The following is a 17845-nucleotide window of genomic DNA, read 5'->3' as shown; positions in this document are numbered from 1 at the left end:
ATGAATTGAGATAGATGAAACAAATCTAGATTAACTTAAGCCGTGCCTTAAAATATATGAATAGACACATTCAATATAAATGGGATTTAAAACTTACCGTTTATATTTTATGAGACAAAATAATGCAGTAATGCTAACTACAAGTACATGATTTTGACCATTAGATCTTGACTTTTGTTGATTTTAAAGATTATAAGCAAATTTTTTTTTTTTTTGAAAAATAAAAATAAAAAACTATTTTCGTTGAATATCCAAAGATCTTTTGTATAGATAGTTATTAACCAGACAAAGACCAGTGTTCTTATACGAGTATTTTCGGATCTGGACTTCAACAGTGTAATCCTACATGGGCCCGTATAACTAACCAAAAGGAGTAATGGCAGACGACAGATTTAAGCCCAGGCCAAATTTTGCATCGTCCAGGCAAATATAAACTACACTCGTGGTACCAGCACAAGTAATGACACGAAGATTAAAGATATCCAGCAGTGAAACCTCATTGAACCACAAATAATCAGGCAGTAAGAGCTAAAGGAAAGCAAAGCAACCAACTCTCTCAGCCAAAAAAAAAAACATAAGCCACCATGACATAAAAGCAAGCATCAGGAGTAGGAAATCTTCAACTTATCAATGATAGAATCCCCCCTCTTCCAACGTTTAATCTTAAGAAAGACATATCTAGAAATCCTCCTAGATAAGGTGTTAAAGCAAGCATTCACAGATTTAAATTTCCTGTTATTCCTTTCTTGCCAAACATAATACACCATAGCATTAAAAGTAAGGAGAAGAGCATTTTTTTTTATTTGAGATTTCCCTACTTGTAAGCTGTCAATATGATGTAAAGCTTGAATAAGTAGGCCTTACGAAGAAATTTTGGAAACAAGGCATAATTTTAATCGTAACTTTGAAAACGTAATCACACTCAAAAAATAAGTGACAAGTCATTTCCAAACCAGAATAACAGAGAGAGCAAGTGTGGTATAAAATATGAATGTTTCTTTTGGATAGAACATCAACCATTTTCAAACCCCCTTTCAAAACCATCCAAGTGCAAGTTGAGAAACGCATAGTATTTTTTATGCCAAACCGGTGAGTGCGAGTCAAAATTTTCCTCATTAACAAAAAATTCCAAATAGAAGTCTTTGAATGTAGCATTTCCATCATTATCCCAAATAAGGTGTTTGGATGATTCATTCGGAATTGGAATAGCAAAAATTTGTTCCATAATGGGTGAACTCAAGGAATCAGGCAAGCACCAACTACCCTCTTGCATCCAGTCGGCCAAAACATCTCTAGTGTTACAGATCAAGCTAAGAGGCAAATCGGGAAATAAATGGCTGATTATATTATTCTTAAATGTCACTTTCTAGCGCTTTGGCTGAGTGCAGTGCCGCAACACTCTAACATGCAATATTGGGGCGCTCCAAAAGTGACATTCTCAAATTTTGACAAAATTCACACGCTACACTTGGGACTCATTCTAACGCAGACCCAAGCATTTTCAAGCATTAAAATACTTCATAATACATACAAATGGTTTCATACCTAAAATTCCAAATCTTTACTATTTACCTTTTTCGAATTCTTACACAAATAATAAATACCAAGTCCTAAATTTAATCGATCAACGCATCGTAGATTATATGCAATAGTTAAACCCATAAACGCTCCAACCCAAAAAAAGGAGCTATTTTTTGAGTACATGCTTTGTGTACAAAGCCAGGATATCCTTCTTGTTAGGATTCTTCAGCTGTAGCAGCTGGGCACCAAAACCATGTTTTGTAAGCTCCTGCTTCAATTTAAGCACAGTGAATTTTGTATAATCATCAGATTCCGTTTCCTGATTTTCTTTACTCTCTTTACTATTATCCTCATCAGCCCCACCATAAACAGAGCCACCATCCTCAGTTTCCTTCAGATTCAATTGGCTAATAGTGCTCTTCGATCGCTTTCTGCTTCGAAGAGTCTCACCATCAATATCCATATCCTGAACTGATTCTGTCGCCGGGAAATAATCCATCCTGGAACGTTTAGGGTTTGCTGTCCGGAGCTTACTATCAAGTGCAGTCTCGATGAGCCGAACAGAAGTGTGCTCCTGCTGCAGAGAATCAAGCTTGCTTTGAGTGGCTTGAAGCTGAATCGATAGAGCTTCTGCTCGATTGTTGGCCTCAGCTAGCGCAGCACGCTCTGTAGCCAACAGAGACTCGAGAACATGTACTGTGCTGGACCTCTGCTCATTGCTTCTGCACATCATCTCCTCAATTTCTTTATCCCTCTCTTCAAGTCTTCTCTCGAACAAATCTGCTTTGGAAGTTGCTTCCAGTTCACATGATCGCAGCCTCTCTACTTCTTCAGTTAACTTGGATTTCTCTATCTCCAGGTTTTCAACTTGTCGCTGAGCTCTTTCAATTATCGCAAGCCGTTCCATGGCTAAGCTATGAGCCTCGTTCTTCTCCTTATGAGCAGCAGCAGCCTCAGTTCTAGCAATATCAGATAGTTCTATAGCTTTCTTAGCTTCCCTTTCCGCCTCTTTGCATCTCTTTTCAGCTGCGTCATGATTTTTGCATTCTGATAGATATTTCTCTTGAAGATGATTCTTCTGTTGCTCGAGCATTTTGAGTTCTCTCTCATGAGATTGGGCTCTAGTTTTTATGGAATTTAGCATCTCAGTTAGCCTGTTAATTTCTTCCTCCAATGCTAAATTTTCCAATTCGTATCTTTTAACTCTTGACTCAGCAGCCTGCATATCATCTACACAATTAGATCATAGGAAAAAATCAATTTAGACAACTAAAAGATTCAAAAAAAGAATGAATGTACCTCCAGTCGAGAACTAAAACTGCTAGCTTGCAGTTCAGTATGGTCAATCTTGGCATTCAGCTTTCTGATTTCCTCATCCTGTTTCATTATGACAAATACACAAAATGAGTTCTAAGAGATTGTACGCGATCAAATAATACTTAAAAAATAGGTTACCTTCTCTACTAGTTTGTCAGATAATTCATCTCTTAAGGCATCTTCTCTCTCTTGTGCCTTCTTATTTGAATACTCCAATACCTGCGCTGCTCTATCACGAGCTCCCTTAGCTTCTGCAAGAGCAAATTCATATTTCCGCTTCCATTCTGTCGCCTCTTCATTGGCCAAATTTGCCTGTTCACGGATAGCAACTAATTTTCCTTCAATTGCAGTACTACTGGCCTCCAAATCAGCAATGTAAGTCTTCAATTTCTCTTCTTCTGCCTTTTGCTCCAAAGAGATGCGTTCATATTTACCTTTCCACCCAGCAGACTCACCTTTAGTGATCTCCAAAGATTTTGATAAACTCAAACAGCGTTCCTCCAGTGTGCTGCATTTACTCTTCAGATTTGCAACGTGAACAGAATAATCTTCAGCAATTCTTTTCTTATCAGAGATAGCATCCTCATAACGCTTTGAATAGTCAGCTCTGTGTTTCTCATTCGACTCTAGCTGTTTCTTGAGCAATTCCAATTTTTCATCACTTGAAGTGCACCTCAACTTAAAACCAGTTCTTTCAGATTCAATTTTATCCAACTTTTTCCTGAAAAGGTCCAGAATCGGCCCCTCCAAACTGTGACAATAAGAAACTGTACTTAAGACAGAGCTGGTTATTCAACTAAAATTAGCACAAAGAATAGGATATTTTCACTGAGTTCTTATATCAATCCTGCAAATGTTATTTTGATTTCATACGCATCCATCACATCAGAAAAGGTGGCAGGCATCAAAATATTCTCACTAAATTAGTATTTCAATGCGATTTCTTTTGGTAGAGATGGCAAGTACATTCGTTAAATATACGTCATGCCAATATCATGAGTATTATTAAGACATTTTAACATTGCAGCCTAGCATGTAAAATGATTGAGATGAATACCAGTGTTGTAAGAAGGAAACCAACTTTTCACATTTTCCTGGACTATGACAGGATGATTTACAATCAGCAACTAAACCATCTAAAACCTGCAGAGACATTCGAGATTACCGTTAATACTCCATCTAATTTAATATCAAAACCACATAAGTTAATATTAATTCAATCTGTGCTCTATAAGATTTCAAAATTAACAAAAAAAAAGTGCATCTAAACCCAATTGATTATTATATGACTCTAAAAAGTTCACAGTAATATTGACTTCTAAATCAGGAAATCTATTGCAGTTGGAATAAAACAGCAATTCTCCTAAATTTTTTTTGGGGACATTTAGGCCATTTAAGGCAAACTCATACGCTCAACGCATACACAAAGTCTCGAAACCATGACCTCTTAGTTGGAAGCCTAAGCTCTCAACCAACAGGCCAAAGTGAGCTTAGTAAATTCTCCTAAATTTGATACATAAGAGAATAGATAGCATAAAAGCAAATTATTCAAATTAATAAAAAAATATATCATTTAAGAGCACAGAGAGTTCTTTAAAAGGGGAAAATGAAAAAGACAAACAACCAAAAGCTATAGGGATAAACCTTACCTTAAGCACATCATCAACTTTTGCATCAGGGACTTGGCACGCAGCACGCAGCTTTGATTCCATATTCTGTATAATTCTTGAGCACTGCAAATCCGCTTCTAGGAAAGCCTTCTTTGTGTACTCCTGCATCATCAGTGTAAACTTAAAACACATGAAGACGCATAAGACTAACTCATTAGAAGTTGATAGTTATCTTGATCAGTGACATACAAACAAATTTTTTTGTTGGGCGGCCAATAACGACAATTAAGGATCAGAAGAAACAATTGAATGTCAGAGTCCTTCAAAAGAAGAAAGTGGTAACTTTCATAAGGATTGTTGATCGAAGAGGTTGTCCAAAATAAAAGGCGATGTATTCTCTCTCTCTATTGAGCATAGTTGTTGGAGGAATCATGGTCATGTTTGAACAGGGAATAGAGAAAGGGACGACTACTAATGAGCTAGAACTAAGAAAAGAATTTGAGAGTAAATATTTGTATTTTATTTTTTATTTTTAAATTAGTGGAGATTTATCTCTATGTGCAATCGTAATAGTTGGTGGATCTCACCGAATTATGTAAACTATTGTGTTCTTTACATATTATTTTCAAATAATTTATTTTTTCCATTCTCATGATCATCATTGCTCTTGAGAGCGTGCTTTTCTCTACCATTATCTACATAGAATTGTTTGCAGTAGCCTTTTTTATTGTGCTCATTTAATCTGCTGAAATTGGTTTTTAATATTTTTATCTTGTCAATCTCTTTCAATCAAATTCCTTTTATCTATTTTATTTAACCTTTTAAGTGTTTGGTAAGGAAGTGATTGATTACATATTTGTTATAGCATTTGGTGTCCTTTTGAATGCCTCTTACTATAACAAAAGTTCGATATCAATGATATATTTAGACTCATCATATTGGTGGAAGCTCTAAAGTTTAGTTTAGCCTTTTTATTCATAATTAGATTTTAGTTAAATTTTCAACTGCTCCGTTGGTATGTGCTCCTCCCTTCAGGAATTTTCCTTCATAAAACTGCATTCCTTTCCAGAGAATTACAAGAACGTGCTGTAGCTCTCTGCTTAGAAGTACAAAAATTTGTTATAGTTTACTACTCTCAAGCTTCCAACTTGAGAAAGCAGAATTTTTTTATAACTTTTACTTTTATTTATTGTGCTAACAACTAATCTGCTGTAGTTTCTATTGACAAATGCTGCACTTCATTTTAGTTCGTGTATAATCCTACTAAAAAGGAATCAGAGTTCAACATTTACATGAATATAAGGAGTTAGTTCGGGCCAATTCACTATTTCTTTAATGTTTGATTTACAGTTACAAAAAAGAATAACTTTCCACCTGCGTTGTTAGTGCATGTACTGGTCATGTGAGCGGATCAAGAACATCACAAAATGATTTATATAGCACAACAGAGAAACAAGTAACAGCAATTATTTTTCAGACAATTCTATGACGTTTTCTGAAGGCTATTTTCATAGCAACTGCATAGTTTGCAAACTCTTCAAATATATCTCATATTTTAAGAAGTTTCTATTTTGCATTTACTTGTAGAGTAAATCACTTTACTTATATATGCTTGACCAACAAATTCCTGTAATTGTAATCCTCTCCCATGCGTTGCACAGGTAACATTGCTAATATTCAAAATGGGCATTAGCAATGCCTGTTGTAAGGAACATATCATAGAGAGCACTAAACCAGACAAAATATTAATCCAATACAAGAAAATGTAAAAATACTCAACAAAACTTAATAAACAGGAAATTCACATGACAGAAATCATGACAAACTCAAGAAAAAAAATAATCACAATGAACAAAATGAAGGTTAGTAGAAGAAAGAGAAACAAATGCTGCCTTGTAATAGTCATCACCTCAAAAGTCTTTTTGAAGAAATTGTGAAGAAGTTTTTCATAATTCAAACGAGCTGACCCAACTCCCACAGCACCAGCAGTGAACGCAGTAAGTGCCTTCTGAACAGCAACTTCATGTTCCCCTCTCAGAATGCCCTAAGGAATATAGAATTAAATAAGGTACTCAAATTATCAGCAAGTATTCTCAAACACAACAACTCTTACTTCATCAGCTGGTTTTGAGCGGTCAAAAGAAGACAAGTAAACCGCAGTGGCGTAATCATAGGCCCGGCGGCATTCTGTCTCTTCAACACTCTGTAAAGCATACCACCATAAAACTGAATAACAAAATCAATGTACTCAATTGTCTGCTTCTCTTAATTCTAATACAAGTAAAGGTCAACATAAATTATCAACAATCAAAACCAACCAGTCATCTTTCTCGATCAAGCTTTTGTGAAAAAAAAAAAATCAAATCAAATTTTCCTTGTATTCAGTGCGTATCATGCATTCTACCCAGGTATTGTTATGGTTATCAAATAGCCAAGTCAACGGATGCTTTAAAGCACCAGAATTGGAAGCGCCCTCATAAACATCATGTTTTGGAGTCATGGAAAATCAAACAGAAACTAAGTGAAGCTACACCTTTGGAAAAAAAGAATCTCCTGCTAAAGGATAGGATTCGCTTTAGTTATCAAATATTTTTTGAAGGATGTGGTATGTGTTTTAACTTATAATGTTTTATCTGTTATATATAAATAAGAAAAATGAATTGCAAAAGAACTCATTTTTCCTCTTATTATGTTTTGATCAATATTCGAGCAAGGTTATTGACAAAGCTGTCGGGAGGGCCACTAATAACTTTCCAACACTACCATCAAAGTCCCTATAAATGTCCAGTAAAAAGTAGTTTCTCTTTTCGTATCTTCTGATTCTAATGTAATGTTATAGCACAAATTATTAGGGCATCCAATTTTTTAATACCTAAAATCCTTGTACCAAAGTTGTTTATTAATAAAAAGGGCATTTCTTTCAAATGTGAGACATATTCTTAGATAATAATCCAGCAAATTTCCACCACCACAGCTCTACAAACACTCAAAAGCCTTCTATTTAATCCAAACCTGCAAGAATTAATAGCTTGATAGGAACACGGAGGTTCATTTTATTTATAGATGACCATGCAAGGTCAGTTGGGGTCCTCCTTCAACATCATCAAGCATTTATCCCACTACGTGGAGTTGGCTAGATGAGTCCTTTTTCTCCATTGTGTCCTGTTAAAAGTCAAATTCTCATTTAAATCTAATAAAGAAAAATCATTTTTAATATTTTTTAATCAAGTCTTTTTAGGTCTACTTCTACCTTTCTTAACATAAGTCAAATCTAACACCTCAAATTTCCTAACCGGGTCATCCGAAGGCCTCCATTTAATGTGACCAAACCATCTAAGGCGACTCTCTCTAATCTTATCTTCCACTGGAGCTACTCCAACCTTTTTAACGTATATGCTCATTTCATATTCTATCTCTAAGGATAAAGCCACTCATCCACCTAAGCATCCTCATCTCTGCAACACTTAACTTAGTATTATGCTTCTCTTTTAATGGCCAACATTCGGCACCATAAAGCATTGCATGCTCACCACCATCTTATAGAATTTTTTCTTAAGTTTGAGGGGGACTTTTCTATCTCACAGCAATCTCGATGCATTCCTCCACTTCAACCATCCAACTTGAATTCTGCTGATAATATCCCCATCTATTTCACCACACTCTAAAGTCTGAACCATAGATCCAAGATATCTAAAACGTGTACTCTTATTAATGACTTGATCACCCAAAGTTGCAATCCCCTCACTAGGTCTAATGATACTAAAATTAGACTCCATATATTTAGTTTTAGATCTACTTAAGCGAAAACCTTTAGACTCTAAGGTTGACCTCCATAATTCAAGTTTACCTTCAACTCCCTCTTTAGTCTTATCAACAAGAAGAATATCATCAGCAAAAAGCATACACCAAGGTACATCCTCTTGCAAATGTCTAGTGCAAGAGGTGCATCAGTTGGGTTCCTCCTTAAGAAAGAAAAATCAAAAACTTATAACTTGTTCAAATAATTTCACAAACTCACCCAACATGTTTTTTGAACCTCCATTCAAATAGTGTGTACAAAATATCTAAGTTACAATGGTACACTGCAGAATTGAATTTATACTTCACAACTAAACAGAATTGTTGATAGAAAAAATTGCCATTTGTTGGAGTTTTCTCAATCTATTAACTTCATTTACACTATCCCAAACTTTTATTGAGAGGAAGGCATTCTCACTACAGCATACCTAATAAATTGCCTAACATCTAAAACACTTAAATTTTGAACACCCCAAAGTGTCATTAAGCAATACCCTCACAAGAAATTTCAAATTCCATTCCTCGAAAAATATTTGGATGTGATACACAATTATAAATCAGTACAGTAAAAAAGATCTAAAAATTTTACCCCACAACTCATACCACTAAAAAATGATCATGAAATTTTTTTTGTAAAGTTTTATACTTTATGAGGATCACACACACGAGTTTATATAATTAATCATTTGAATAAACAAAATGATAAAAGCCATTCGATACCACGGTTCCACAAATATTTTATTGTACATGAAATTAGGGGTGTCAATATTGGACCCGACCCAAAAATTTCGGGTTTGGGTTGACCCGAACCCGAAACAGGTCGGGTTCGGGTTCAACGATTCGCCCCATTTCAAAAATAGGGTCTGGTTCGGGTTGACCCTTTGACTCGAAATTGACCCGTTTTTGACCCGAAAACCCGTTTTTGACCCGAAAACCCATTTTTGACCTAGCAACCCGTTTTTGACCTAGCAACCCATTTTTGACCCGAAAAATGGAGATTAAACTGTTTTTGGGCACAAAAACTAGCAGTTTTTGTTGGCACTGGGCCATTCGGGTCGGGTTGACTTGGACTCGAAGCGGGTCTCGAGTCAGGAAAATTGACCCATTTGCAAAAACGGGTCGGGTTCGGGTTGACCCGAATAGTGTCGGGTAAGTTTCGAGTTCGACCCAAACCCAACCCGTCACCTGAAATTGACACCCCTACATGAAATTAGTGTACGATAGTTTTTCACTTCATTTCACTAAACAACGCATGCAACAATGAATTATAAGATTGAAGGATTGTGATGTTTTGTTCAATTATATAGTTACTTACATTAAAGCATTAAAGCCTCAAGTTCTTATTCTATCATTCACAAATCATGAATAGAGAGTTCTAAGTGTGAGTTCTAGGCGTAAGGGAGGAATGAGAGGAGAGGAAACTAGATTTTGTAAGAGGCATTTTGGTCTTTTCTTTTCTTTTTTCTTTTTTTTTTTTCTCGTGATTTTCTTCAACAAATAACTTTGGATTGAAATGGTAGACATTAAGGCTTATATGACGAGGGTTAAGATCATGTTCCACAAGCCATATTTCTAATTATTTGGCATACTTACCATTATCACAGCAAATCAGAGCATTCACTATTATAATTGATAAACTTGATATACCAAAAATTATCTTTAAATCTCTTCAAGATAAAAAAAATTGAAAGAATTTGTACAAGAAGAAATGAGACATCTACATGAAAATAAAACTTGGGATATTGCTAATCACTCGAGAAATAAAAATGCAATTAGAAGCAAATTAATATTTTTTGTACACAAAGTTTATAGGACTACCAATTGATACAATGCATGGCTGATGGCCCAAAAGATTGCTCATACATATGGTAATAAATTATGAAAAAAAAATTGCTTATGTTACAAAACTAAATAAAATATGGGTTTTATTATCTCTTGTTGCTAGCTTGAACTGGTAACTTCATCAATTCGATATAATTTTTTGTTTAATGGTGCATTAGAAGAGAGTTCTTGATAAGAAAGGAGTTAATAACGTTTATATTCAAATCATTAAAGATATGTATGCATGAGCTATTACTTGTGTTCAAACACAAGGTGATTTGACCAAGTATTTCCCTATTTCAGTTGGGTTACATTAAGGATCAGCCTTAAGCCCATATCTTTTTTCTTTAGTCATGGATGTTCTCACTAGACATTTGCAAGAGGATTTACCTTGGTGTATGCTTTTTGCTGATGATATTCTTCTTGTTGATAAGCTAGAGAGGGAATTGAAGGTAAACTTGAATTATGGAGGTCAACCTTAGAGTTTAAAGGTTTTCGCTTGAGTAGATCTAAAACGGAATATATGTAGTATAATTTTAGTAGCAATAGACCTGTGAGGGGATTGTGACTTTGGGCGATCGAGTCATTAATAAGAGTACACATTTTAGATGTCTTGGATCTATTGTTCAGAGTGATGGTGAAATAGATTGGGATATTATTAGCATAATTCAAGTTGGATAGTTGAAGTGGAGGAATGCAATGGGCTTGTTGTGTGATAGAAAAGTTCCCCTCAAACTTAAGGGAAAATTCTATAAGATGGTGGTGAGGCCTGCAATGCTTTATGATGCCGAATGTTGGCCATTAAAAGAGAAGCATATTACTAAGTTAAGTGTGGCAGAGATGAGGATGCTCAGGTGGATGAGCAGCTTTACCCTTGGAGATAGGATACGAAATGAGCATATACGTGAAAATGTTGGAGTAGCTCTAGTGGAAGATAAGATTACAGAGAGTCGCCTTAGATGGTTTGGTCACATAAAACGGCGGCCTTCCGATGACCCGGTTAGGAGAGTTGAGGTATTAGATTTGACATATATTAAGAAAGGTAGAGGCAGACCTAAAAAGACTTGGTTAGAAAATATTAGGAATGACCTTTCTTTATTAGATTTAAACAAGAATTTGACTTTTAATAGGACACAATGGAGAAAAAGGATTCATGTAGCCGACCCCACATAGTGGGATAAAGGCTTGATGTTGTTGTTGTTGTTGGTGGTGGTGCATTAGAAGAGAAAATTTACATGCAAATATCCCAAGGCGTTAAATTTAAAGAGGAATAAGGGAAAGTTGGTAAACTAAGAAAATCTCTCTATGGCTTAAAACAATGTCCTCGTGCTTGATTCAGTATATTCAATTCCACTCTAAATCAGTCAGCATACAAGGGATAGATTATCACACTTTTTTTTTTGTACAATTACAAAAAGAAGGAAAATAAACCAATCTTTCTTGCGCGCATGCATAATATTGTGATTATAGATAATGATGATGAAGAGGAGATTTGTGAATCAAAAAGCCACAAGGATAATTTGAAGTGAAAGATCTTGATTCTCTGAAGTACTTCTTCATGATAGAAATTGCTTGGAATTAATTAGGCATCTTTATTTTCGGATGAAAAACAGCCTTGATCTACTTAAAAAACAAGATAATTAGGATGCATAATAGTTGGAATACCACATCAAAGGATATGGGATGAAAACAATGGTCTTCCTTTAGGAGAAAAAAATATCAATGTGTAAGAACTGGGCCGGTTCGGTTCAACTGAATTGGACCATTTAACATCAGTCACACGAGTGCAAGAGCAGAATCGCAGACCGAAAGAAACCACACACAGGCACGGGAGGCTCTGGCGAGGTTGCATCGCATGTTTGAGTGAGGAGTCGAGTGTGAGAGTGAAAAGCAACAACTACTTGTGGGAGATAACTTCGAGTCCCTCACTCGAGTGAAATCAAATGCACGTGAGAAGCTTCAATCGAGAGAAACTATGCCAAGAGGAAGAAGAAGAAGGAAGGAAAGTTTGTACATTTTGTTCATTTTTGTGCAAACTTTTCTATGATTTAAACCTGTGAAAAGGAAAATGATTCAATTGAGCGTAGGGGAAAAAATTTTGGAAGAGAAAGAGAGCGAATTCAGAGTTTGAAGTTGCTCTATCTCTGACGACGGAGGAAGGAGTAAGTGATTGATTTACATTCAACTTAGATAAGAAACTTATACACTTTCATTCCTCTAATTGAAGGAATAAAATATTATTATCGTTAGAAAGAATCCAAGTGAAGCAAGTTTTGATTCGACGGTGAAGGAGGAAAAATTTTATTGAGGTAATTATCTTTGATTTGAGAAAAAAAATTAATTTTATATTATGTTAGGGAGTAAGGTGGATAGTGCAATGAAAATTGTGAAAGATTTAGAGCCATCCAATATTATGTAATGTTGTTCAATTAGTTAAAAGTCTCTTTGGAAATGGTTGTAGTAATTTGTGCTAACTTAAGAGGTGTAAGAAAATTTAATGTTGTTTTTTATGATATTTGAGGCATCCAAATTAGATTTTAGTGTTATCATTGTGTCATTTTGAATAGTGAAAGGTTTTCATAATTGAACTGAGACGAGTATCGGAAGTCTATATCAAGCTTGAGCTTTGAAAATAAATTGAAGCACGAAAGTAACCAAATGAGTAATTACAATTATTTTTATAGCAATAATAAATTCTTTTGAAATTTACAATTATCACATGTAGTATCATAAATGATTATTGAATGTTTAATGCATACAATTAAGCAATTGAGAAAATCAAAGTGGATAATTATAGTTATTATATAGTAATTACATTTTTTATTTATCATTTCAGTTTGAGCTACTAAATTATGGCTATTTATTTATTTATTTATGTTGAAAATCTATTATGTTCAAAATGATGAATTATTTTTATAGCAATAACAAATTCTTTTGAAATCATTACAATTATCACATGTAGTATCATAAATGGTTATTGAATGTTTAATGCATACAATTAAGCAATTGAGAAAATCAAAGTGGATAATTATAGTTATTATATAGTAATTACATTTTTTATTTATCATTTCAGTTTGAGCTACTAAATTATGGCTATTTATTTATTTATTTATGTTGAAAATCTATTATGTTCAAAATGATGAAAGTTTAACACTCATAAATGAAAGTAATAAACAATGCTTAGCAATCATAACTTACAAGATGTAAAAAAAAAAATATAAATAAAAAGGGAAAAGGTGCATGCATGCAATTACAGGAGTTCACCCCCTTATAATATTGGCTGTAAATGCAATATACCCGTGCATATTAAATGAAAACATAAATAGTTGTACCTTCCTCCTGGAGGATTATAACTCTAGCAAGGTATATAACGATCATACTGAAATAAGCATCAAGCAAAAGAAAACTGCAAAAAAAAAAATTTTGATATGTGAATCTGAAAGAGAACAATTTTAGACTACCATCGACATTCTGTCAGAATTAGCCATAATTGTAAGACCGTGGGAAAAAGAAATCCATTGGTGCACCGAAATGTGCATGAAAAATCTACTTCTTTATATATTCCATGATTTTGACAAGAGTTAATATTCCATTAAACAGTATACGTGTCTCATCGTCTTCAAAGAGCATGCAAAGTTATCCATACAAGCTTCTGAGTTTAACTTATACAAGACAAACCTGCCAAGAGGAAGATATTGTGGGTACAGCACCATTGTTGATGGCTTCCAAGAATGACTGCGTAATACCAGCGAGAATAGGCCCTGTCATCACAGTTGCTCCAACTTGTTTAGGCCTGGTTCTATCAAAGACAAATTTTGTCAAAGCATCCAAGCCAGACCTAAATTCTGGTCGTAATCTATTAATCTGCATCAGAAAAAAGTTTAACTTCATAAAAATTTATATTGCATTAGAAAAAAATAAAATAAAAGTGAGAGGTCACAGTCTAAATTATCCATACAGGCATTTGGTCCAAGCGTTGTAGATCACTTTCATTATTTAAAGGACGCACAAGAGCAAAGCATTCTCTGTCAGGGAAGAGCGCACGAATGGACTCCCGAATCTATCAATAAAAATTCAGAGCAACATGAGATGATTGAGATAAAGAAAACTCTTTTCAGCATTCATTTTTTACCTCATTTTTTCCTGATACATCCCTTCCTCCTGGCACCGGCCTCAAGGCCAGCTCTAGGTAGTCACGTGGAGTAATTCTTCTGCTTTCCTCAACCAAATCCAAATAGAAGTCCTGAAATTTGTAAAATAGTATGCTATTGAAATTCAAATCTGCAAAATGTCATTGTTGGAGAAAATGTTGAACAATGAACAAGGGAATCCTACAGAGCAAGTAAAAGGGGTATTATATAAAATAATAAAGTATGAGTACCCTCAACAACCAGACAAACACAGGAGAAAACTGCCCCAGCTCAGATGTTGAAGACCTCCCGCCAGAAGCCCGGATGCGGATATGCTTAGTCATTTGCGTAACAAGGGATAAACGATCGAGGGCAGCCTCATCAATACCACCCATCTAATATGTGATGAAAAACAGCAACTGGGGTAAGTTACTATGAGTTTGTTAGCAAGCATAAGCTGATCCAATATTTGCACATGAACATAAGTTAAATTCAAATGCAACAGAAGATCCAATATTGTGGACAAATCTACCTGGTTATATATAAACATGCTAGACAAAAGAACAGCCAGAGAAAATATCTGAATGCTGTAAGTTCCCTGACAAGGAAAAGCCAGAACAAAAAGTTAGATGGCCATACATGATTGGCTTAAGTGCTTTTCATTTAAGAATGATAATCCAACCCAAAAAGAATATACGACAGTCCTAAGAATAATATGCTTAACGCACAATAAGTAAAGATAATGTTATACATAGAAGTTCGTATAAAAGAGCTGATCCAAATCATACTCTCCTCAAACTTGATCTAAGTAGCCCTAATATGGATAGGACAAACCTCAAATATAACTCACCTTTAAAAAGGGCCGGTTAGCTATGTATGTCACGCACATCTTTTAATTGATAGGCACTGTATGGTTATCAAGATATATGGCTGACATAATTTATGGATAATATAGGATTGGCTTGCTTGGATGACCCTCTTTAAAAAAATAAATAAAATAACTCACCTTTAAAAATTAGTTTAAGCTTATTTACTTCTATTCTTATTTAGCTCAGGCAGATTAAAAGCTCTCATGAACCTTGGCTAGATGTAGTGGGTTTAGTTTGAAGCGGTGAAACAATAGTATCCTCTAATATAAATATGTTCAGGATTTTTCTTAAAGCTTGATTTTATTCAATTGGTATTTTAGTTAGACGAGTAAAAAATATTTTTAACAAAACAACATAAATTTGCATAAAGAAAGTAAATAAACAACTTGATAGAAACCAACTTATTTATCTAAATTAATACCACTCGCTCGTAAATGCAGAAAACAAAAGTAGGCTCCATACAAGAAAATCACAGATAAATTATCAAATGGTAATTGTATTATTAACAGCTATAACTACTATGCCATAAAGCTCTTATAAAGCTTCTGATCAACAAAAGAGCAAGGCATATAAACATGAGTAAACAATAAGATCTGTGTTTGGTCTCTTTTAGGTCAAGCTTCACAGAGTATGAATGAGCTGTTAACACAACAGACAGCGACGATGCTTAATCAACTGTAGACTGTTAATTTATATACATACAATCAAGTTACAACCATCAAGGAAAGTTTTTAGCTATACAGAATCGAATGGAGAGCCGATTTGAAGGGTTGGAGGAGATGATGAGGAAGCTTATGGAGATTCAAACCAAAACTCCACTGGCAGTTATAATTGCTAACTCTAATCAAGATTTGATCAGGATTCCCTTAGTTGAACCTAAGGGAAAGAAGATCGGATGAGAGGAGTTCGATAAGGAAAGTTTCTTTCATCAAGAGCCACCTCATAGGGCTCCGATCAGGGGCGAATTAGGGTTTCTGAATGGGGAGACAGCAAGGAGGGAATTTGGTGGTGGAGGTGGTAGGATGGCAGACCACTATATATGCGAGATATTTCAAGCAAGGGGAATGGGCAACCGAAGATGGAGGGGGTCAAGCCGAGTCATGGGAATCGAATCATGCAAGGAGGGAAGAAAGGTGGGATTCTCACCCTCAATACATAGGGGGAACAGTTGGAGGGAGAGGAAGTTGGAGTGGAGATGCTAGGTAAGGAAGTTAAAGATACCAATATTTAAAGATTGCCCATAGGTGGGTATACCGGGTGGAGAGGTATTTCGTGGTGAATGAGATAAATGAGGAGAAGCTTATGGCAGAAGAGCTATGTTTGGAGGGGAAAGCCCTAACTTGGTTCCAATGGAGGGAGGCTAGATATCTGATCCACTTTGGGAGGAGTTTAAAGAATGCTTGTTGGATGTTTCCAAGCCATTCGGGAAGGAGACCGATACGAGCAATTCTTTACCATGACTCGGGAAGGGACTGTCATAGAGTATAGGGAAAGATTTGAGTTGATGTCAGGATGGTTGAGGGGGGAGATATCCGATAAAATAGATAATTCTTTCAAATTTGATTCTGGGGCGTTACATTTCAAATGCAGTGTTGGAGGGAATTTCTTAAAGGGTCTAAACTCTAAAGCCTGACATACGGGCAGACCTTTGATTGATGAGGTCGAAGGGGTTGAGGGAAACAATGGAGTGTTCATTCAGAAAAAATAGAGCCACCATTTAGTTTGGTGGTTAACAAATTTCTACTGCCAATGCCAAGGTTATTGTAGTGCACGCTATTGGCATGACTATATATGAACCTATCAGAGGCCTTACTTGGCTAAAACTTCTATATGACATACACACCTATTTGTGCAATGAGTGCAACTAGCTAGAGCCACTACTGGTCAAGAGATCTCTCGAAAGAGAATCTCAGATTTTGAAAGGTTGTCTCAAGTAGAGACCCCAGTTGTGCAGAGTATGTTGTCAGGAAAAAAATCTATTTACTACCTACAAATGCTACTACTCTACTAGTTGGTCTTTTTGTGAAGGCATGATATTAAGGCTTCATAGTTTGGAGGAAAATTGTCAAGGAGGCAGAGGAGAATAAATGTTGAACTGCAAGCTCAACAGTTGCACCATGAGCAACCATTTACACAAATTGCTTTGGAGCCAGAAGCAAGTATTTCCACCCAATAAACTTGTAATCTTGAAAAGAAATAGCTCTACTAATGACCTAAAGCAAACTTTTTGGGACCAACAAAGCCAAATCCCTACCCCATAGAAGGAACATGAGACTTCATCTGCCAAAGTGCACAGAATCCTTAAAGTTATTAAGGAAAGAGAGTTCATGAAAAAGAAATAGAAAGGCAAATCAACCAGAGGTTGAGAAGACCCCCAAGGGAAAGCTATCATCTATAGTGATAATGAAAGAATCAAGATAAGCAAAGCAATGTGAGTATCGAGGTGTGAGACTTAGACTTTATGTCCAAAAATCCGCCGTCAAGAGGTCCTATGATGTGAATCAATGTAGGAATTGCATTTGGAAAATTAACATGAAAGTTATTCAAAGCGTTGTCAAAACTAATTTTATTACCAATAAAATAAAGGATTAAATCGTTCTAGGTAATATGTCTGTCGATGACCTCATCATCCTAATGAAAGGGAAAGCTAATATAGATACCATAGTCTCTAGAAGAAAATTTTATAAGAAAAAAAGGCATGACATATGAATAAAATCTCAAAGATCAGCAATGGGTGCCTAAGAAGACGACTCTATTATTTTCACACAAAAAAAACCCT

The 17845-nt window shown here is 35.3% G+C and overlaps 1 protein-coding gene and 1 non-coding gene across 2 annotated transcripts in view; one reads left to right on the top strand and one right to left on the bottom strand.

Moving 5' to 3' along the window:
- Positions 1 to 1413: 1413 nt before the first annotated feature.
- The window catches only part of LOC110100768 (guanylate-binding protein 2-like), a 30737-nt gene continuing 14305 nt past the window's right edge, over positions 1414 to 17845 (bottom strand). Inside the window, exons 3-14 of the mRNA XM_020828427.2 lie at positions 14730 to 14795; positions 14449 to 14592; positions 14200 to 14310; positions 14026 to 14127; positions 13746 to 13931; positions 6562 to 6651; positions 6358 to 6492; positions 4488 to 4610; positions 3896 to 3981; positions 2977 to 3589; positions 2821 to 2898; positions 1414 to 2740 (exon numbers count right to left, since the gene is read on the bottom strand). Of these exons, the coding sequence (XP_020684086.1) occupies positions 1688 to 2740; positions 2821 to 2898; positions 2977 to 3589; positions 3896 to 3981; positions 4488 to 4610; positions 6358 to 6492; positions 6562 to 6651; positions 13746 to 13931; positions 14026 to 14127; positions 14200 to 14310; positions 14449 to 14592; positions 14730 to 14795 (2787 nt within the window). The 3' untranslated portion in view covers positions 1414 to 1687. The remainder of the gene's footprint in view (positions 2741 to 2820; positions 2899 to 2976; positions 3590 to 3895; positions 3982 to 4487; positions 4611 to 6357; positions 6493 to 6561; positions 6652 to 13745; positions 13932 to 14025; positions 14128 to 14199; positions 14311 to 14448; positions 14593 to 14729; positions 14796 to 17845) is intronic.
- Positions 15052 to 15180, top strand: LOC114579373. The gene has a single exon (XR_003700297.1). It is a non-coding gene; the product is annotated as a U11 spliceosomal RNA (small nuclear RNA).

Source organism: Dendrobium catenatum, unplaced genomic scaffold, assembly GCF_001605985.2.
Source record: "Dendrobium catenatum unplaced genomic scaffold, ASM160598v2 fragScaff_scaffold_338, whole genome shotgun sequence".
NCBI lineage: Eukaryota > Viridiplantae > Streptophyta > Magnoliopsida > Asparagales > Orchidaceae > Dendrobium > Dendrobium catenatum.
The sequence above is the reverse complement of the archived record's forward strand: the minus strand, read 5'-3'. Positions and strand labels throughout refer to the sequence as shown.